This window comes from Amblyomma americanum, chromosome 4 (assembly GCF_052857255.1).
Source record: "Amblyomma americanum isolate KBUSLIRL-KWMA chromosome 4, ASM5285725v1, whole genome shotgun sequence".
Classification (NCBI taxonomy): Eukaryota; Metazoa; Arthropoda; class Arachnida; order Ixodida; family Ixodidae; genus Amblyomma; species Amblyomma americanum.
This window is the reverse complement of record NC_135500.1, coordinates 144,903,739-144,926,425: the sequence shown is the minus strand read 5'-3', so window position 1 is coordinate 144,926,425 and position 22,687 is coordinate 144,903,739. Positions and strand designations below refer to the sequence as shown.

At 46.1% G+C, this 22,687-nt stretch overlaps 1 protein-coding gene across 1 annotated transcript in view; it reads right to left on the bottom strand.

Annotated features, from left to right (window-relative positions):
• Positions 1 to 21,324, bottom strand: part of LOC144128483 (vesicular glutamate transporter 1-like) — a 201,247-nt gene extending 179,923 nt beyond the window's left edge. Inside the window, exon 1 of the mRNA XM_077661911.1 lies at positions 20,311 to 21,324. Within this exon, the coding sequence (XP_077518037.1) occupies positions 20,311 to 20,366 (56 nt within the window). The 5' untranslated portion in view covers positions 20,367 to 21,324. The remainder of the gene's footprint in view (positions 1 to 20,310) is intronic.
• Positions 21,325 to 22,687: the final 1,363 nt, after the last annotated feature.

Sequence of the window (22,687 nt, the reverse complement as noted above, 5' to 3'; positions counted from 1 at the left end):
GGTTTGATTCGCTTTCGCTTGCGTGATGGCACAATTGTTTTTTCTTGTGTATGCTTTACCGCAGTACACTCGTCTGTGCATGCTTCCAGTCTTTGCACTGTTTCCTTCTTAATTTCGTCGACGCAAGCCCCCACGCGAGCTTGCTAACTTTCAGCTCAACTCTGGAAAGAATTGCGCAAAAAATGTACAGTACTTTGAAAGAATACTGTACACTTTTTATTCGTCGGAAGAAAAACTTAGTTCTCAAAGAAATTTTTAAAGCTGATGAATCATGTTGTTATTGAACAGCTCAAAAGACCTTGGACGTTATCACATTTGCCTAAATATGTGCATTACGCAAAATAGAGAGAGAGAGAGAGAAAACCAGGAGAAAATAGGAATGACAGGCTGGGAGATAAACGGGAATTCAATCTTTCCTTCTAGCAATCCAGCATGTCAAAAGTCAAGCATTCTGGCATTGTCAACTTCTCAGCTTTTTCCGGCCACCGCATATTTCTTTTCTTCCTCCGCTTCCGTTATTCGGAGTCTGTAAACTCAATCTACGCGTTCATTCGACCCTGAGAACGCAAACAGCAGCGACGATGAATTCGGCAAATCAAAACTAATTAAACTCCGACTCGGCACAACTCCAGTTCACTTGGCTCTCTGAATAATGTGCGACTCGAAGCTTCACCTTTTGTTTTGCTTATTTACCGTACGAGTGCGAAAAAATGCAATAAATCCGGCTTCAGGCTAATTTTAGTATAAGTTCTATGATTGTCTAGAAGACTTCTAATCGCCATTTCGAAAATTTATCTCTTTTGCTGTACTGCGCTAGCGTTTTCTATACAATCGTCACTTTTCTATTTTTTGTTTGAATTTCAGCTATCTAATTCTTCTCTGTAAGGCTCCTTGCGCTTGCACAAAGCAAGAGCTGTTAGATGGTAAAGCTGGCTCTTTTCTTTTCTTAGCTTGTTTTTTCGATAAAGATAACCATTCAGAAAGCACTGTTCTTCGAAATTCGGCAAACAGATCCGGTCTTGATACGTCTCCTTCCTTTTTGTTGTGTCCTCGTATTCGTTAACTCAAGTCACGCTGATTTTTCGGGAAACTAAAAAGACAGATCATCTCAACTACACAAAACGATTTCAGGCATCGTTATAGGCTCTGAAAATAATAAAAAGCAATTAGCATCATAATTCAAAGCTCGCAAACCAGCACAGTTTGCGGAGGGGGGGGGGGGGGATCTTGGATAAACGTTTAGCATTTACCGAGCCACGCGTTCTGTGACGCAAAGCCAATTCATTACTTTCATATGGCACAGAAGTATCTTCCTCTTCTTTCCTGTCTGTCTCTCTTTTTTCAATGAGCCATCAATGTACTCGGCAGGGCTTCTTTCTTCGGTCTTTCATCGTTCAGTAGTTTTTGTCTAACCTGTAGTGTTTTTTTCTTTCAAAAAGGAGCACATTGGCCAAACATTACGACACTTGCAATCGGAAGGATGCTGGATTTCAAAAAAAAAAAAAACTACTATAAGGTACACCCTTCTTATAGGCGAAAAGGAGGCAGTTATATAGCAACGCTTGAAGGACCCAAACGTACCAAAACCACTTGAATCACGTGACAAAAGAAGGCGCATTATTAACCAGAGACCACTCCGTAACCAAACTCGTTAGGATTCTCTTTTCCCAGCAGGCCAACGTGGCGGCATACTACACTGCCGGTGCCATCTACAGCTTAGAAAGTTTGCTGAACAGGAAACGAAACAAAAGTTGCAGCGACATCCAACCATAAAAATAAGAGGCTCTTTGTACATTGTTTTGCCAGGATCCAGCTTAGCAAGCCCAGTGGCTCGCATCAACCGTTTTGTATGCTCTTTTTACCTGATAAAATCACACAGTGCATCTGCGGCATCCTAATCGTTTTCATTCGTCTTCCTTTGCGTAGTTCTGCACTTTTACCTCATTTTTTGTATCCCTACTGTCTACTTAATTATATCCATACTGTAAATGATTAGTACAGCCAGAGATGTTGCTCCAGAATTAACGCACTAAGCTTAGAAAACAAATAAAAAATGAAGCGAGAGATTCTCCTTAAAGGAGGCTTTCTAGCCAATGGCCTCGGCCTATTGTCATGACATAATGGTTAACCCGAATGCACGTCTGCTGCCGTCACATCACAGGAGGCTGGAAGGTGTAAGGAGATTAATCACGAATTAACGAGATTAACCGTGGCATAATGGCAACTGGTCGACATTGGCTGCAGGCCGTCCTTTGAGGGGCATTTGCCGCTTCGTTATTTAGTTGATCTACTTTTGGAATGTGGGAGCTTTTCTGAGAGAAGATGACGCCGATGACGACTTTCCTGAACAAGAAAGGAAAGTGAAGGATAAAACGATGTATATATGCATAAATCGCATTACTTCTTAAGCGTGACAAACTCGCGCAACTATACTGACATGCATTTGTGGTCTTATGCAGCTTTGTTGCTGCGTCGCGGTTAACTCATCCATGAAAGGCGCGGGCATTACAAGCGAAAAGCTGGCAAGACAGACATACTTTGTTACCACACCTAAAGTAACCCTGATAGTTAGCCGCCATATTTGTCGCACCCCGTATATGTACTGTTTATCTCTATACGTTTTATTTAATTGCAGAATTACAGCGCCCGCATTTAAAATGACTGCCAGACATGTTTTCTGCTCTTGTATAGAGTATAACTTTTCGTGCGAAAACATTACTCCAGACGTACCAACCCTGAGCAAGAATTTTGTAATCTTGTCTTGTTCTCCGATCTAACCCGGGATTACCCGAGCTATTCGGGGCTCGGGTGAGCTCGGATTAGTTCGGAGCGGGTTAGATCGAAGCAGCGGCGCACAAGCTTCAACCAATAGGAGGAAGCTCGGGTAAGTTCTTGAGAGCGCCGCGCCAGCTGTAGCCAATGGGAGGAGGAAGTCGCGCCACCTAGGTCACGAAACCTTATGGCGCAATCACAACCTTCCATGGCAGGTGGCAGTTAAGTTATGATTGGTCGCGACAGGTTTCTTGGGAAGAGCAACACGGGTCGCACAATCACTATCGGTGGCTGTGACAGAAACAAGCAGCTGCCAGTGCAGTGGCGCATCGCTTAACCGCTGCGATACAGCGTTGGTCGTGGTATGAGTACTCGGCGCCACCTATGAATGTTAAGTAGAGAGTGACCAATTTCTGCATATATGGGCACTGACCTACTAAAGATACCTCGTCATAAGGTATCGGGGAGATCAAAAGTCCCCTCCAAATGAAGTATGAACGCCTGCTTTCACACGTCTACTCCACTTTTTGTGTACCTATTTGTTCATTATCTATAATTTTGGAGTGTAGCGCGACACGTGATTAATTATCTCATTTGTTTCTCTTGCTTATTTATTTATTTGTATGTTTAAAATCTCTTGTTTCACTTCACTTTGCTGTGATCTGTTAACCCCAGCAAAGTGCGATTACGGTGAACTCCCTAAAACTTTTTAAGGTGCTCTTCATCTTTTTTTCCATCGCTTCCAACACCTTAGTATGGGGCTGCTGTTGGAAACAAAAATTGGAGGAAAAGAGCAAGATAAACGTAGTAAAAAAGCCCGAAAAAGCTGCGCGTAATGTTTTCCCGCCGTTTCCAAACATCGAGACTTCACCATTGCCGTAAATCGCGTTATTAAGAAAGAAAAAAAAAAACAGCACAGCTCGCGCTGCGGCTCCAAGCAGCGATCAGCCGTTCTAGGCACGTCGTCGCCCACAACGTTACGGCGCGCTGTACTCGACGCCCGAGAGGACGGCGCTGATAAAACGATGCACTGCACCCGCAGCGACGAAGGTGTCAGCGCGAGCCATTTCGCGCTGGTCGACGTCATCCAGCTGAGTCAGTGAGCGGCGAGAGAGACTGTGCAATTAGCGAAACCTCGCCTCAATCTCGCCAGAGAGCCCTGCCTCATCTCAAACACGGGAGACGAGATGAGATGAGATGAGATGACTCCAGTGGATTTCTTTTTCCTTTCTATCACTCTCCTTTCCTCTTTCATCTTTTCTTTTCTTTCCTTTCTTGAGTTGTTGCTTCATATTTATTTTTTGCACCTTGCCGTCTCGTTTTTTGCTCGAGAGCGGCCTGGGGGCGGAGGTGAGAGAACTCATATGATTTTTCTTTTTGTACGTTTGTCTGCGGAAAGTACACAGGATCTTGGTGCCTGTTTCTTTTTTTTTCTTTGTGGTCCTGTCTGCCTGGGCACGGCTTCGCGCTGTCTTGTGTCTTAGTTCTGCCCTGGGAGCCGCCAAGACAGCAGGGCAAACACGGCGCAGAAGGCCTTGACCGTTACCACGATGAATTTCGAGCTCAGCTTTACTGTGTTTAGAAGGACCCACCGAGAGATTTCATTTGCAGGCATTTTTTGTACAGTATATTTTTTTCCTCAAGAACGTTCAAATTGTCTTCTAGTAATGTTTCCTTTCCTTGAGTGCCCGTAGGCTTGGTACAAAGTCATGTACGTTTCTTGACTGGACTACTCCTGCTATCCATACGTCATCATCCACTGAAGCAAAAAAGTCACTATAAACTCACTGAGCTGATCCCTTCTTATCAATACCAGCGTAACTGTGCGCTGTTTATGCTTTCAAGCAACGGAACTAGAATGCTGACTTCGGAGAATTTAGGCAAAATTTATTTTTTAAAACCCTGGGGCATTAATGTAGAGACAGCCGCGCACCAATAGGTATGCATTTGTGCCTATAATATTTTTCATATTTTTCATGGTGATATGTTCATAATCATAATTTTTCTGAGTTTACACGGCATTTATACTGTATTTACCGACGCTATCATCAATGCTCACCTCCCTCCTCCCCTCTCTTTCTCTGCCGTATTTGCTCGCGTAATGAATGCACTCCCGTAATGAACGCACCCCTCTATATTGTAGCTAAAGAAACAGCTTTATTTTTCATTAGTGTTATGGGTGAACCTCATTCTTTTGGTGCACAGTCTAGTGCACGTGCTGCTCTGTGCTAGCAGGCGCCCTTTTCTGAAAGTCGATACAGCGGCGCAATACTAAAAAGCGCCATTTGTCGAGCGTTAAGGTTACTATACCACACGCTACAGGACAAAGAGCCACTAAGGATGCTCCGCCAGAAATCCCAGAAGCAAGAAAGTCCACACCTTCACGCAATGTTTCATACTAAGGATTATACAAATTTTTTAGTTGGGCTCCGCACTGAATGCTGTGAATGAGTTCTGCTACAGTAAACTCTAGTGCTCTCTATCATGGAAAAGTACTATGGCCCACTAGCAAATTGTAGAGCGGCTTTGAGATAGTGGTCGTTGCCTATGCTCTCGAACACGGAAACCTTGCTGAGGGGTACGTCGTTAATTATTTCGAAAGTGAGCCGCATCACATGAGGCGTTTATCCCACTCGACTACTCTTTGTGGTCTTTTTTTACTGCTTCGAATTTTTTGTGAATGCTTTACTTGGCGTAATGAACGCACCCTCCGAAATTTTGCAGATGTTTTCGGGAGAAATGTGCGCTTATTACGCGAGTAATTTTGGAAATGCCCTCGTAAGGATGGTTTCTGGGATAATCTGAATCAATAAGCAAATAAATAAATATGACACATGGTTTTTAAAGCCTCTCATGAATTGTCGTTGACCACTCGTGCCTACTCATTATCCTTGTGGGATCAACGAGAAAAACACCAGCTATCAAAAACCGCACACTCTGTCAATTTCTGTGCATGCTTCGAGCGTTACCGTGTTATTTCTGCATCAAAGGCATAATATGGCGAGGACGTTTTAGAGGAAAAAAATTCCAGGTAATTGTTGCTAGAGCAACACCCCCCCTCTGATTTTCACTCAGCCAATCATTAGACGCATGTTTTCGATTGCATCCTGTAGTTTTGTATGGCACTACTTTTTTTTTCCATTCGTCTAACCCTTAGCAAATTTGACGGTGTTACCGGTTTATTACGGCTAAAAACAAAGCCGACATAAAGAAAATTTAATCGCCGGTGATCGAATACCTCAAGATGAATTGGATACCCAACATTTTTTTTTAAATGTGTATGTCTGCGTGCGTGGGCTTTCACTTGGAGGAGTGATCTGCGTCGTTTTTCTGTGCAGGCCTTTCTCGTAATTTGCGCCATCAATGTGTTTTCTTTCGATTTCTGCCTCCCCCTTCTTCTCCCGGGCGTTATTTTCAAGTTCGTTAATAAAATAAAACAAGGATGCTGATTGTTTTTCTCCTCGCGCGAGTAATCGTTTCTTCTCACGAGGAGAAGCAGGCTTGCTCGAGATCGCCCCGTGACAAATCCGGGACACACAGCCCGAAGAGCCGAGGACGACCGAATGGGCCTGCGGCGCCTCCAGGCAACCGCTGTTTGTTTCTCGGGGCAACGAGGGTGAGAGGGAAAGGGGAAGGGAGGGTGTCTTCACCATTAATGAAGTTGGTCTCCGCTAGAGCGAAGCTGAATATTTGATTTCCTCGGTGGCTTGCTGCACGCCACGCTACGCAACACCCCCTCCACCCGCCTGCCCCGGTTGCAATCTACCCGCAACCACCAGAATAGAGTGGTACACCGTTCTTCATTTTTTCTCTTCTTTTTTTTTCTTCTTTCCTTCCAGGCCTCCGGCGGAAAGCAGAAGTGGCGCAAAAGCAAAACTGTCTGGGCCACACCAGGTAAACAATCTGCCCCTCCACCGAGCAGAGTGGAAAGATTGGAAATTAACTAAGCAAAGAAAAATGATACGAAGGCGCCACTGAGAAGCGCGCGAATCATTTTCATCCCGGCCAGATGGAGGGCATTGCGCGAGCAGCGCTCCTGGGGGGAAATGCGCCCAAATACGATTCGAGAATGAAAGAAAGAAGGAAATAAAGAGAGAGAGAGGGGAAGAAAGAAAGAAAGAAAGAAAGAAAGGAAGAAATTAAGGAAGAAAGTAAGAAAGGAAGAAAGAAAGTAAGACAGAAAGTTAGAAAGAAAGAAGGAAGGAAGGAAAGAAAGGAAGGAAGGAAGAAAGAAAGTAAGACAGAAAGTAAGAAAGAAAGAAAGAAAGAAGGAAAGAAAGAAAGGAAGAAGGAAAGAAAGTAAGAAAGAAAGAAAGAAAGAAAGAAAGAATGAAAGAAAGAAAGAAAGAAAGGAAGGAAGAAATTAAGAAAGAAAGAGAAAGAAAGAAAGAAAGAGAGAAAGAAAGAAAGAAAGAAAGGAAGAAAGAAAGGAAGAAAGAAAGGAAGAAAGAAAGGAAGAAGGAAAGAAAGTAAGAAAGAAAGGAAGGAAGAAATTAAGAAAGAAAGAGAAAGAAAGAAAGAAAGAGAAAGAAAGAAAGAAAGAAAGAAAGGAAGGAAGGAAGGAAGGAAGGAAGGAAGGAAGGAAGGAAGGAAGGAAGGAAGGAAGGAAGGAAGGAAGGAAGGAAGGAAGGAAGACAGAAAGTAAGAAAGAAAAAAAGAAGGAAAGAAAGAAAGAAAGAAGGAAAGAAAGAAAGTAAGAAAGAAAGAAAGAAAGGAAGGAAGAAATTAAGAAAGAAAGAGAAAGAAAGAAAGAAAGAAAGAAAGAAAGAAAGAAAGAAAGAAAGAAAGAAAGAAAGAAAGAAACAACGAAGGAAGAAAAGAAAGAGCGGACGAAATGTAAGACAAAGCACGAGAAAGAAAAGGAAGTTGAAACGACGACGAAACATAGGAACAGTAGAGCGCTCGAAAAAGTGTTGCGTAGAAAGAAAGAGAGAGAGAAAAGAAAGCAAAAGAAACGAAGAGACTATAAACGCGTTGAGGCAGCATACAGCGAGAAGCGATCCTGAACCACTCTGCTCGAAGAGCTTAATGAGAAACGAGACGCGAGTGCGGTTTTCCACTCTTCTTTGTTTACCAATCGCGTGGATTGCATCGTCGAGAAAGGCAGTGGGGCGCGGCCGTGGGTTGCTTGCAACGCACGACGCTTGTGGCTTGCAAAGAAGCCGACACACAGGCCAGTGAGCGCCCGTAGAAACTGGTCAGGAGGTCAAATGGACAGCAGCTGTTGGTTCGTGTCTCGCTGCGCTTCACTTGTTGTCATTCACCAGAAAGTTCTTCCGGTCTGCTCCTCGCAATAATTCTTTATTTTACGCGTCACATGCCTACTCCCTATTAACAGCCATGTCTGTAGACCTCTGAAACGAGTAAGGACCTCATCTCTCAGCGAGCTCAAGCGAAATATTGAATGATCGCGTGCAGCGTACAATGTCGCGGAGCGGTAAGCTGCCGTTGGTATCGATACACAGCAACCAGGTCCGATAAAGTTCTGCTTGTGTCTTATAACTGCTTTTCTCGCCCACTGTGCATGTACGTGCTGATAAGAAACGTAGTTTTGAAAACTATCCCCCGCAGCACAAGTATGCATTACCTTATGCCCAAGGAAACAGTCCCGTCTTGTATATTCAGTGATGTTTCGATGGAAAGAAGTGTCCTTCGGTCTTGCTCTGCGCCCTAAAAGACATCTCGTTTAACTCTACAAGTTATGCTAGCTCAAAAAAAATAGCAAGAAAAGATGCAGCCCTAGAAACCATTAGGACATCTGCTCGGTCTTGTCCAGCCGTTTTCTTGCAATCGATCCTCTATATACGTGTACGGTTAGGACTCGTAACCCAGAACTGAAGCTCTCCGCTAAACAGCGTGGTTGCAGGCCGAAGGCAACTTCGTTCGCATTGACTGAGCAGTCCAGCCCCCCTCACCATGAGGCATTCGCCGCGTCTCGCTCCAGACGTGCGCTCTTTTTATTCCTATTTTTCTGCTGCCCAGTGTATTCACGGCAACCAGGGCCTGCGTGACACTCCGCCGTCTGGCCTGCAAGACGGCGCGTAGGCTTCTTTCTCCGCAATGCTCCCCCTTCTAGTGTCGCACGTCACGCGACGCTCAGGTAGCGCGTGCTCCGGTTTTTTTAATTTCGACGAAACAGACTCAATCGTCTGCTTCTGTTTTCCCTTCCTGGTTTCCTCGGCTGTTTCCCCTGTTCACCCACTGCGACCTTCATTCGCTTTCCACGTTTTGTTCTTGAGCACCCAAGATACTAAAAACAGAAACGGGGGTTAGGATATTGCGTTACGCGCGGGAGGCAAGCGAAGCAGGCGAAAAGAAAAAAAAAACGTGCATGCGAGGCAGCGTCTTTGCTCGGCGTGGACTCTCGCCAGCAAATACGACGCACGGCTAAGGAGAATTAAAGGAAACAAGACTGCGCTTTATATGCATACGGGAGAGCGCTTACAGATGGGGAAAAGGGAAACATAGGGGAGGGTTCAGCGTGCATACAAAGGGACCAATCGTGGCCTAATCACGGGGTATGGTCGCCAGGAAAGACGTAATGGAAGCGATCGCTGAGCCCTACAAAGTCCACGTGCACGTACGGTGGACAGGTGGGGAGAGAATCAGAAAGATTAAGATACGTTGAGTGAGAAAGAGAGAGAGATGTTTCTCGGGAATATACATGGAGAAGCAGCGCACAAAGCGGTACCAAGCAGTGGTACGCGCTTTTCCTCAGCACTCCGTGAACGCAGCTATTCCCTATTTCCCTCTTCGGGTTCGATCCCCCTCCTCCCTATACTGCCGCCGAACGCAGCCGCCACCGCTTCCACCCCACGACGCGAGGGTCGCGTGTGTCGAGTTCAATTTGCGATCTCATTCGTCGCCCCAGCCTCGCTTCTTTGTGCCCGCGGCGTGCGCTGCTCGCTAATAGATGATACCCACGCTCGCTAGCGCACTCACAACCCCGTGGCAGAGGCACCGTGTTGCCCGCTTCCCTAGCCCAGATCGAGGATTCCGGGAACGTATACTAGGGAAGTGCCCACACCCATTCCTGCTCTCCATACAAGACTACGCGCAAGCCTGCGCGCGTCAGAGGGGAGGAAAAAAGAGGAGAGGGAAATATTGTCGCTAGAAAAGCTCGTGCAAGCCTGCTTCTATGAAACACGGTTCCTGTCTTCAAGTGTGTGGAATGGTACTGACAAGGAGAGCCGCTCTTCTGTTCTATTCCAAGAAAAAAAGTGTGTTTCTAACGCTTGCCAAGCGCCGTATTTGTGTATAAACTTGCTCCGACGCAGCGGGTTATTCTATTTTTTCCACGAAATCAACTGTAGTTATTACGCATTCCTGTTTCCCGTCAAACCATAGAATGGCGCCAAAGTGGCGGGCTATACTGTTCCTTTTCAAGATACGAACTGTTCTTCGCATAAATCACGGCTCTTGCATTCTGGCGCGGTCCGACATAAAAGCTGAAGGCCGTGCGATTTTCGTTGCTCAAAAAATCTCTTCGCATATACGCTTTTTCACTTATCTTTATGGGCTGTCGAGACAATACGGAAGTCAGAAGCCAATTTATTTATTTATTAATTTATTTACAATATTTTTAAAGACCTTCTGAAGGGTACAACATTAGGGTGGGGGGGGGGGGGGGGGGGACACCACAGTGCACTCACACAGAACACACGATATAAAACGGCAGGCCCATACACAGGATGTAGCAAGCACAAAATGCATCAGAATTACTAATAGACGCAGCGACTCTTGGGAGCTGTTTCCAAAGTTTAATGGCTGAAAGTAGAGAAGAGAGTTTAACAGGTTAGTCCTGGAATGCGGCAGATATACTTTAAATCGAAGATCAACCTCCGGCGATCAATCTCAAGTCCGATAAGAACCTGCATCAGGGTTAACAATCGCTGTTTGCTTCGTCAGTGATGAAAAGTCTGTCGCGCTCTTCTATGCAGCGCTAGCTATATTTCGAAATGTAGCCGTCCTCTGTCAGGATCACGTTACTAAGATGAACTAACACCTTCTCTATCGGACGGTCTGGTCACAGGCGGACGTGTGACACGAACGGCCGAGTGTTTCTTTTCTTCTTTTGCTTTAAGGGCGGAATTTTTGGAGAACGCACGGTGGGACAGACAGTCACGACACGCATGATATTTCCCCATCAACAGCGCCAATCAATTTTGCGCGACTGTCATCCGGCTCACATTGGTGGAGCAGAACTTTTGTCCCCCAGACACGCGATAAAGAGATTTACGGTCTCTATGATTTGGCAGCGACATCGCGCACACTAGATGGCGCTTTCCGATAGTTCGTTTCGCTTCTGCTTTAAGTGCGGCAGGTGACGTACTTCGCCATGATGTGCGTTCTCGACTTATTGAGCCGGCTGAACATGAAACTCTCCGCACGTCCTGAAGCTCGGTAACTAACTTGACGAAAGACAGTCACGTGGCTGATTGGCAATAAAGTCTCGAACGAAGCTTACCGATTAGGAAATGCTTCGAGGACGAATGAAAAGGGCGCGAATCGCTGCAGATTTTGTTGGGTTGGTCTAATGAATAAATATTCAATAGCTGTGCTGCATCGTAATTTATCGAACCAGTTTAGACAGCGACGCACTTGTGCCTAATTCAGTGCTGCGCACGAGGTACTCTATTAGAATTTTGGCCGCACTCTGCATGTTACGGAAGATAAAAAAGCCTCACTGATGAAGCGGTAAGGCTACGCCAAATCTATCGAACTACGTATTTTGCAATCACGATATTATTCTTCTGTTCTCGACTGTGTACCTTAGTTGCACAGGGTGGCTATACAACCATGAGTCTCTCAAAGCCCATGTTGCTATATGACGTTAAACCCCACCTACCTAAACATTAAAAGCATGATACTTATGCTCAGATATATAGATCGAATGGACACTTCCAGAGCTAGTACAACCTTGCCGTTTTATCTCTTCTTAAAACCGTATGAAGCGTCAGTGCTCAAGTCTGAAACCGCGTCGCATCTGCGTCAACGCATGACCCACATAAGCTACACACACACAGACGCACTCACGCACAGTCCACATGACTAACAACACTCTGCTTTTTGGGGGAAAAATTACAAATTACGCGGCCCAAATTGACGAAACCTGGTTTTTATGTCTAAATGCTAATGTGTTGTAGCTTTCGCCCCCAAGCCTTTGTAGGTGGCATTGAGCGCAACTTGTCGTCGGGAATCATTCGAGAACTGAATCGTATCGCACAAAACAACTGCTGCCTCATGTTTCGAGAAAACGCCCTTCGGCAATCACTTCAGGTCCATGCGTGTCATTACCAAAGTGTTGTCTAGCTACGAAATTTAGGCGTAGCGAGAAACCACCTGTGACTTTTGTCATTTGCTTAGGAGCAGTTGAACTTCCTGCCTGAATGGCAGAGAGCGGTTCACGGCATACGCCCTTACAAAAATTTATTCAGACTCTCTATAGAGTGTGTAAAGAAACAAAAAGAAATAAGGACTGTTACAGACGATCTTATACCAAAAATGACTTTCCTTGGAAGCTGTGCTTTGCGCCGTATCTAGTACGACGTCCGGTTCGCTCTTTCTACTTTATTTTTATTTTTGTTTCTTGTTCTTTTCGTTTTATTTTGTCATTAGTGGAGATATTCAAAGTAGAGCGTAGTAGGTGGCTCCGCCTAAAATTCCAGTATATTCTAAACGCTAACATAAAAAAACAACCAACAAGTTTTACTCCTTAAGCACGTCGTCAAGCCTATTCCGATTCGATCTGCTACAAAGCCGTCCAGTTCTAGTAGGTTTGTCTACCGTACTCTCTCTTTATCGATGCTGGAACATTACGTGCAAAGGAAACGTCTTTGAAAAAGAAAAGAAGTTTAAAATAAAGGCATGCTTAGTAAAACGGGTGGTCCCAAATAATTTCGGCCACAACGGGTGTTCTTTGATGCGCGCTGATAGTTTTTCATAGCTCCTGCAACAAAATGCGCACGCCCCTACTGCGATTTGATTCCGCGCCCATTTAGACTATAAGCCTCCGAACTACCACACACGGCACAGCCCATGCAAAAGCAAAAAAAAAGGAAAATATATCACACATGCCCATGTCCGAAAAAAAATCACCGCAGCCTTAACGCGATGCTCAGAAATCAGCGAACGAAATTTGAGGACAAGCTTAAGCTCCGCCCTGAGCGTATGATGCGATAGCGCAATTGATTAATTCCTGTATATGCAGAAGGGTGTTCTCCACATTACATTCCTAGATCCGTGGGAGTCCTCATACCCGTCCTGGCGCAGTGGTGCAGCGGTTAAGCGACGCGCCGCTGCCCTGCGATGATGGCAGGTGCCCCCAGCGGTGCGTCTTGCGCGGCCCAGGTCAATCTTCCCGAGCAACCGTTCATTAATTTAACCGCGACCTGCCACGGTGGGCAGTTTTTACACAATATGGTGGGCAGGTTGTGATGACGCCACAACGTCACGTGACCTAGATAGGTGGCCCACCTGCCTCCTAGGTTGCTCTCTGGGCACCACCTGTCAGAGTCATGCTCGTGATTATTCGCTCACAACGCCGACGCCAGACTTTTCGGGGAACCGGACCTTTAACGCTATCCCGTTAAAAGAAGCCGACGGAAGAGCTTAACCTGTCGGGTGCAGATTTATCGGCTTTATAGAGTGTATTTAACAAGAATCTTTCGTGGCCTGTTTCGAGGACGTGAGTGGGTGAGCGTGAAGTTATACTCATTCGAGGAAGCATCAGTCTGCATTCTGAACTCCAGGAGAGCCACACGACAACGAAAAAGGACGCCAGGGTGAGCTACAGAATGCATTGCCATCGAATTAAGAGGCCAATGAGCAACACAACAGCGCACATAAAATAAACACGGGGCAAGGACGTTCGATTCGTCACCTGTTTCGGTGGGAGTCAGAATTAGAAAGAGGACAATTGTGTTGACGGCAACAACACCCATCGCCGAGTAGTGGACGACGCGATACCAACTTTGCCCACGGCGTTTAAGAAATAAATCCGGCGCGCACATCTGTGCCACGCCGCTGTGTCAAGACGGTAGTACTCATTCAGATACTTTTGCCGGAATTCGAATACAGTGTCAAATAGAATAAATGAATGAGTGATTGAAATATGCTTGGCCATATACTCGATTTTCGTGTGCTGAAGCGACATTTTATGCTACGACTAGGCCAGCACAGATCCGAATGCGACCATTTGTGTGCGGAATGCAGATACATGGCGGCACCATCTCCAGGCTGCAACGGGGCTTCGCGGGCACTACTTTACATTTATCCGCCGATCAACCACTGCAGTGAAGGCAAAAAAGAAAACTCATAACCTTGTGATGAGAGAAGAACGTTTCAGAATTTCTTAATCGGCTGAGCAAATTCAAAAATCATAAAGGCTACATTTGTAAAGTATGGACGTATTATCATTGAAATTGTTGTGCAACAAAAGCCAGTCACTTATGAACTATCCACATGGCACCACAGAGAAGATGTAGTGAAGAGGCGGACAACGGTCAACTTAGTGAAGTTTCTGTATAGTAGCAGTCTATACCTTACTTTTCATCGCACAAGGGTTGAACATCTGTAACCGAAAAAGACAGATAATTCTTCCACGGGACGTAATAACGGTCGAAAGAAAGTCGAAAATTGTCTTCGGGAATGAGCCCTGAAAAAATTTACTAAATTTTACAAAGAATGAAACCCGAAAAATTTTGTTTTTAGCTACGAGGAAAGCCGTACTCGAGGACAACCTGGAAAAGGACTCAGAACTGAGTGCAAGGTTGTGAACTATCAGTGTGTGCCCTGTGTACCCTGTAAGTAATGGGCAACGGACGCGTGGAAAAGTGATCTCTCCTTCCTCTCTCCACTTTCTATCTCTCCCTCCATTCCTCTTTCCACGTGTAGGGTAGCATACTGGGCGTCGCGTAGTTAACCTCCCTGCCTTTCCGTTCATCCTTCTCTGACTCCGAAATCCACACAGGAATGGTTGTTGCATTTTCATTTTATTCAAACGCGCCTGCCCCTTCCGGGAATTGAACCCACGGCGTAGTGCTCAACTGCAGAACATAGCCACTGCGCCAAAGCTGCCTTCCGGGGTTAAATTTAATGCGATACAGAACGGCTTGCTATGTTTCTGGCCTCACCGCAGCTGCGCGTGAAGTTAATTATTAGAAATAATATATGATTAAATCTTTGTGTGTTAAAGTAGAGTCCTTAAATTTGTGTTCCTGCAAATTTTGTCATGACGAGACCATTTTTCTGCCCGCATAGTACACCATTCCTCGAGGCTTCCTCTGAGACCCGGCGTGTCAGACGGCACGCTTGAGGGAAACCATTTCCTGTAAGCCTTGCGTTGATAACCGCATTCTTCCGAGCGTGTAAAATAGTCTTTTGGCATTGTTACAAATATAGAATTTTTTGTTGTTGGCAAGCGCCCATGCCTTATTGTAAAGTGCACATCAGCAAGGTTCACGGCCCAGGATGCGCGTTACTGCCACAGTAAACGAGCCAAACATTTTGAAAAGTTTCTTTGGCATATTTGTAGCTCAATAACACAGTACGGTTGAAACAAAATATCTACCATTGCTGTCGAATTAGTGTCATGCGATGAAAAACTACTCATCCCACCTCACAAATTGCTTGTAGAGAAAAATTATCTGCGTCTCAAATGACAATTTACGGAGAGAGGTGAAATAATGCTGTGCCTTTGGTTTGTGTTTTCATCGTGGTGTAAAAAATGACTCATTTTGCCTATTAAAGGCACTTCGCGTTTTTAAACACATGCTTGCCTTTATATGTCTGACGGCCAGCAGACAACCAAAAAGCGTTCAATATTGTGGTCCGCCAAGGCCTAAAAACCGCTTGATATTCTTTGTTCTCTTGGTAGAATAACTTGGTTATATCAAACAACAACCTTAATTCGAGTTAAGCTGCGCATTTCACTGCGCGCTCCCAAAAATCTTGTTAGCGTCTGCCAACATCTCCTTCTCTCAGGGCGCAAGCCCAAAACTCCTGTTGCCGTGAAACATGTCAGTGAAATGACAATTCGTGCGCTGAAAATAAGGCATGCTATTCGGGCGGTGAAATCATTCGATGATGAATAAACACGTAGAATATTACGAAGTTTGAGACGATGTTATTCTAATGAGCTGTATAGCAGAGACCATAGAAATAATGTTATCAAACCTTCCGTACGCCTGCAATTACTGCAGACCGGCGTAAACCTGAAGCTCGTAAATACGGAATATAAGACAAAAACATAGTTTAAGAGCCCTGGATAGCGTTATAAACGCAGGTTTTTTTTTTTGCATAGGCCGCGCCGTAGAATGTGCAGTCGGAACCTTTTATTCGACCAAATTTGTCATGGAATATGAGATATGCCAAGAACCACAAGAATACAAAGTGCTCTAATTCACTAACGCAGAAAGTCACAACGATTCATGCAGCAAACACTCGTACCACTGTCAAAATGATCTTTCTCTAGCATTGCGACTCACCACGAAAAAGCACGCCCAAATATGCCACACCGGCTATAGAATGTGTGACAGAGTTGTTACTAACTTACACTGCTGTTAGTTAACAACTGCTCATAAGCCTCCTGGTTCTTCATGAGGGGCAGCGCTTAGGCATTGCCCTTTTCGTATCATGCATAGAAACTCTGTACAAGAGCATTTTTCTTCGGGAAGGTGTTTACGAACGCTACTTTTGTTATATATTTTAAGATTCAACTATAACAATCAATATATCCGAAGATTTCCCGTCAGAACGCTTGCATGTTTCTGCGCTTAACGTTTTTGCTATCGTAAAAAACGTTTCCCTAAGGTTTTCTATGGCAATATCAACAAATTGAAGCCAGCGATGGACAAATGTGCAAAGAAAAATTTTGCTGCGCATCCGAATAATAAACCATTACCTTCTATAGTTTCATAACAGTTCCTTACGATATTTCACAGCTGCCTCACAATTCAAATTTATGTCCATTAATCTTAGACTTGGGAGGAGACGCTTCATCGCTTCTTCAACGCATCAACAACTAAAATGTTTCAATGCTGAAAGAGACTCCATAAATGTCATCGTGAAGTTGCATATGGACAGCGCTTCCGCTTAGGTTCGTGCTCGTGGTGAAATGCAGTCACCCAGCTCATATGTGCGTATATGTTTGTAATTACCAGTGGAGGGCCCCGCCTCTGTCCCCATTTTACGGAAACCAGTTTGTTCTTTACAAGGATGATCAATACAGACTTGATAACGATACTGACAATCATTACAGACTAGGCTTACTCGAAACAGAAAAAAAACTTTGGGTGGACCAAATTATTCCTAAACAATTTCGCATGTCTGTCTTGTATCCCTCAGCATTGCTACGGTGACATAAAAGCGATTGCAATTTTTTTGTTTAATCCGCAAATGACGCGCCCTCATCAGCAAAGTGCTCCTTCTCATAGGTAGAACTATTTCATTATCACCTACGATTCACCATCACCACTATTACGACACCACGATGAAAATATTGTCAGTTGATACTAGGGCGGCGTAGAGCCAGCGAGTGTGACATCGTAGATTTCGAGACTGACTAAAGCAAGGTAAAAATTCTGTTGGTGATAGAACCATGTGGTTTTAACTGTTTTTAAAGTACTCGCTCTATTCTGTACTGAGTGGTCAAAGAGGCATATTCATCGAATACCGATATGCGCTAATGGGAACTCATTCGATGAACACAACTTTGATAAAAGCATTCGCAGAACAGTTTTGGACCTTCATGAGCCCCGCAAGCATGTTGAGGATAGCAGAGAAGGACGTCTGATAATGTCATCATAAAACAGATCAGAAAGTTAGTTTGAACTGCTTTTCGTAAGAATGCTAAAAACTTGCTGCCAGAATTCCTTGTGAAATGATTACATTCTCGAGAAAAATGTCAAAGCCTCATAAGCTTGGTTGCTTGGCGGGCTAGTTGGTTCATATCTAACATGTGTTGCAGCGCGAACCACAAGAAGGGACGACGACAGACAGAGTGAAAGGAGCGCTGGTCAGCGCTCCTTTCACTCTGTCTGTCGTCGTCCCTTCTTGTGGTTCGCGCTGCAACACATGTTAGCTCATAAGCTTGCAACAGCAATGAGAAATAAGTCGGAATAACTGCGATGTAACCATTATTATCGGGCCAATGTTAGCCAAAGAAACAAGCACGAATAATAAAATGCAGCTTACTACCAGGACAGACTTTAATGATCGAGACCTACTCGCTCATTGAAAGAAATAAATAGAAACGCCAAGGCATAATCCCGCACCCTTGTGTGTCCCCTTTCTTGTCCATGCTTGCTGTGTGTGCAAACTTTCCATGCATAATCCTACCATAACCTCAAATATCTCTTGACAATACAGGCATATCGGAAGTATAGATCATAACGCTCCTTATTTATCAATACCATGCAAAACGTAATTTACAACGCTTTGAACATTTTTTTTTAAAAGAGGAGAGGGGGAGGGAGAAATTTCATGTATTGCCTTTGATACAATTCAACAAATACATAAAAATCTGCCTTTCTTGCACAAGCTTTCTTAATGAGCCGCCCCGTCGTCGGGTGTCGCCACTTTCAACGTCGTGTGCGGATTCGATATGACACGTCACTGCACAATAAATCCTATAAAAAAGAACATTCCTAAGCAAGAAATAGTGATAGCGGTTTTTATTTTTGTTCTCAACAATTTCGCTTTCCATAAAACCACTTTCGCCGATATAGAATTGCAGGCACGTTTTGTAACCCTCTGTCATGTTTGACGTGTTTTGTCGCCTTCTTAGTAAATTGAGGTGTCTCTGTGATTTCCACCCTGTGAGACATGAGCGATCGCGGCTGGTGTCCATGAGACTGCAAGAAAAACTACAGAGAATGTTTGCCACATCCGAATCGCCGCGAAAGCACAAATTTCTGCAACGTAGAAGAGGAGGGAGGACGAACTGGAAGTTCCACGGGACGGAGCGCTGGGCCACCTGTGGCCTCTCAACAGACAATTCTGCTTGTGCCAGAACCACCTGATTAGTACCACGTAGAAGACGACGAAGTGCAGGCAGTGCCGCAGGACGCAGAGCGCGCGCTAGGCGAACAGTCAACGGACGTTTTTTTTCGGGGTTGGTGCCCTTAGGATCAGTGCTCAGGCACTAAGACCTGTATTACTTCTACCAGATAAGCCAGCAGCTAAAACATTTCTTGTTTTTAAGCAGAGCAAAGATGGTCTCCATCGAACGTATACGGCTGCTAAAGCGCTTTTAAAGAGACCTCCTTTCCTTTCTTAAGACACCTGAAGCCATCTTAGGAATCCTGGAGTGTTCAAGTAAGGGGTCATGGATGTCTCCTAAAGGAAAGAGATTCGCATCATGTACGCCCGGTATTTGCATCTGCATTGCAGGTTCTGCAGAAGTGGTGGTCTTTAACAAGGGTGAATGAATGAGTACAGGATGGCGTAACTGAGATGGGATGTAATAAAGCAACAATAACAAAGATTACAAAATATAACATCTGAAACCGTGCATAAAATCGCGACTGGGCAGCGGCACAGAATCGTCCGAATTTTCCAAGTTGAACCATAACGTACCCCTGTCCACAAAATTCTTCCTAGTGCTGTGCAGACAAAAGAGACGTCTCGCAAACAAATATTTTACGTCAGCTAAGTGTCATACAACTAACGAGACTGCCCTGGTTGTTTCCTGCGCCGATGGCCACGGCTCGACGAAAGAGCCCGTGCGCCACAAGGGGTCGCCGCTATCGACTGGTGTGCGCCAATGGCCCACATCTTGGTGCTGTCCCGTTTCGGGCTGACCCCTTTTCTGTCTTTCCCCTAACCTTCTTTCCCTGCTTGCCCTCCCCACCCACTGCCGACTTCCCTCGCCTCCGCCCTCACCCCAACGGGACGCAGCGTGGCGCCTCACCCTCTCCACTGCGGCGTGCTCCGTCACCCGTCCAAATCAGGACCGTCCGCCGCCATGTTTTGTGCCGTGGGGAAAGTTAATGCGGACGAACCCGGGGGCGCTTAAAAAGGCCGCCCCGCATTGCGGGAAGGCGTGTTGACGCTTTCAGGGGAATCTGTGAGTTTTCTTCGCCAATAGCTTCTCCTTTATCGTTTCTCCTTATCAAGGAACCATTGCGTAACATTTTCTTCTTGTTGTTCAGCACTAAGGCGCAGTAGAGTAAATTAGAAAAAAAAATCGTGAGTAAATCTGAAGTGAATATTGTATGGTGATTATTCTGACCACTGCAGGGTGATGAAAGAGAGCAAGCGGCTTTTTAAAAGCCCGGGCGCAATCTTCCATGAAAGCTGTATACACGATAAAAGGGATTAGTACATCATTCCATCCTGAAAATGAAGTCATTCAGAATCAAGGCGTTCCGACATTACTCACTGTAAACGCTTATGTACCATTTCTCGAGTATTAGGAACGCACTTTAAAAACGCTCGACGGCTCGACAGTGACCATGCCTGCGTACACGGCAGATATGTAATGGGCACCCAATCGCTCGCTAATCGGACCATGAAAAAAGAAAAATTCGCACTTACCCAGGTCCGTTCATGCCTTGATCAAAAAGGTTGCCTCTTCCCACCCCGAGAGGCATCTTCGACTACTTCTTGGGGGCAGCCGGACTCTTCGCAGGAAAGATGTGGAACTTCGCACTCTCCTAACTCCCGCCTAGAGATTCAACTTTGGGATGCCCCTTCCCGTTTCTTTTTTTATCTTGTCTTTCCGTATTGCAGTAGCGTTCCCCGGGGTTAAGATTGTCCAGCTCCGTGCTCAATTAAAAGCCGGTGCCAGGAGGAAGAAACTAGGCCCGCCGCCGCCGCCACCACCCGCCTTCACCGTGGTGGCTCAGAGTCCTTCTAGATGCGTCGATGCTTCCATCGAGGACGACGCGAGGCCTGCTGTCGTCTTCTGCTCTGCCGTCCAGTCTGCCGACGGCGACTAGTAGCGCGCGCTCACTACGATGTGACCCGGTCCCGCAGCCAGAGTCGACATCGGTAAACTTCACTGCTTGGTGCTGGGCTGCGTCTCAAAAGAGCTCTGGTCAATGTCTTTGCCTTTGTTTTCTACGCGGCGGCCACGCTCAGGCTGCGACAGGCACAGGGCGAGGATCCGGCGGTAGCGGCGCTTTCGCGGTCCGCTCTGGCGGCGAGCAAGTCGAAGGCGCACCGAGCAAGGCCGGTCGGACGGCGCCGGCGGACCGAAGACAGCGCGACCGGAGTCGATCTGAAAAGAGCCGCTCGCGGCCGGAAGGAGGCGGGGGAGGAGGACATCGGCGGGGGCGAACGGGACCGACGGGAGGAGAAGGAAGGAACTCCCGCGCTCGGCCGCGCGGGATCTCGAAAGGAAGAACGATCGACGAGGGTAGCGATCGGGAAGACGCGGCAAAGAGGGCGGGAAGAGGAGGACAGCGCGGAGAGGAGAAGAGAATGTGCGGAGGGAAGAATGGGTGCGCAACGGGAACGTCGGCGGGGCGCCGCCGGCGCTCGTGGCGATGACGATGGCGGTGGCGGCGGCGGGCTTTTCCTCGCGACGCCGGTGTTCGGCGGCGATGCGTGGCGACGGCGTTCGCGACGACGCGGCGGCGAGGAGGCTGATTGGGAGAGGAGGGGTCGCGGAACCGGGGGCGGAACCGGGGCTGCGGTCAACGCGGCACTGTCATTGGGCGAGACAGCCGGTGACGTCGCGGTCCGAGGAGTGATGAAGGTGGAGCCTGGCCACGACGGAGAAGTCGCAGCGCTTCTCCCACCGGCATCGGTGTCACGGCGATGGCGGGAGAGGAAGAAGCGGTGAGAAAGAGCGGCCGGCGGGGGAGGAAAATGGCGCGCTCAGGTAGCGAAGGGGAAAAGGTACGTGCGTTCGCGGCACACGCTGAGGGGCTTCTGCTGCCGGGTTTCCCCGCTTCCCCCTCGCGCCATCGCTGCCCGGCGTCCGTCGGAGAAGCCTGCCGGGAAAAGTTTCGGCTGGGACATTCGTCGTCTGGCGGCCGACGGCGTTGAAGCGCAAGCGATTTCACCACATCGTCTTGCCTGTTGTGCCACCGGAATGCAACCCTGTGAAGCCGCTCCCTTCTTGGCTAACTGTCCGTTGCTGATAAGTTTCATCCAGCTTGGTGGCTGTACACGTGGTTGGATACAGCTTGCTTCTCTTCACGAGTCTTCTTGTTGCTTTGTTTCACTGGATTACCTCCCGACGAAGTAAAAGTGCCAGTGCTGTGTGCAACTCTCTCCGCTGAAACACCCTGCTGACTGAATTTTTTTTTCGTCCTCGTCATTTTGTTGAAGTCATTTTCAATGCCCAAAAAGAGTCTGGTATATTAGCCATTCTGTGCCTGTGCTGTCATATTGTTTTCCTTAGTGCGTGCGTGTTATTACTGCTGTGTCACTTTAAGCAAACTCTTGGACTTTTGTTTGGTAGAAGCAAGGAGTCTTCTATAAAATTTGATGATTTACTAATCCTTCACTTTTACCTAAAATAAATCTACATAAACTAACAAAGAAAGCAATTTACACTTTAAACGGCGCTTCTAAAATTTTTAAATATTACCGCGTTTTGTGCGTAATATAAAAGTTGTGTTTAAGAAGTTAATAATTTTTGGTATATTCAAGGAAAAATCAGCCTCTGTCATGCATCAAATGCAAGTCTGCACTACATACGAACTAGAGAATCGAATATGATAAGTATGGAGAACTTTACAGGGCTGGAATATATTCTAAAATATTCATTTTTGCTGAAAGAAAATACATCAATTTCTTTTGTAAAGAGTGCATCGGCCTCGAAATTTCACCTACGTCTGCTCATTTAAGCGGACAATAACACACTTCCGTTTCTTGTATGTCCGAAAGGCACCGTTTTACTTTTCACTGTAGTTGTTGAGATGGCTTCACCTAAGAAGCTTGAGTCAAACAAAAAGCACGC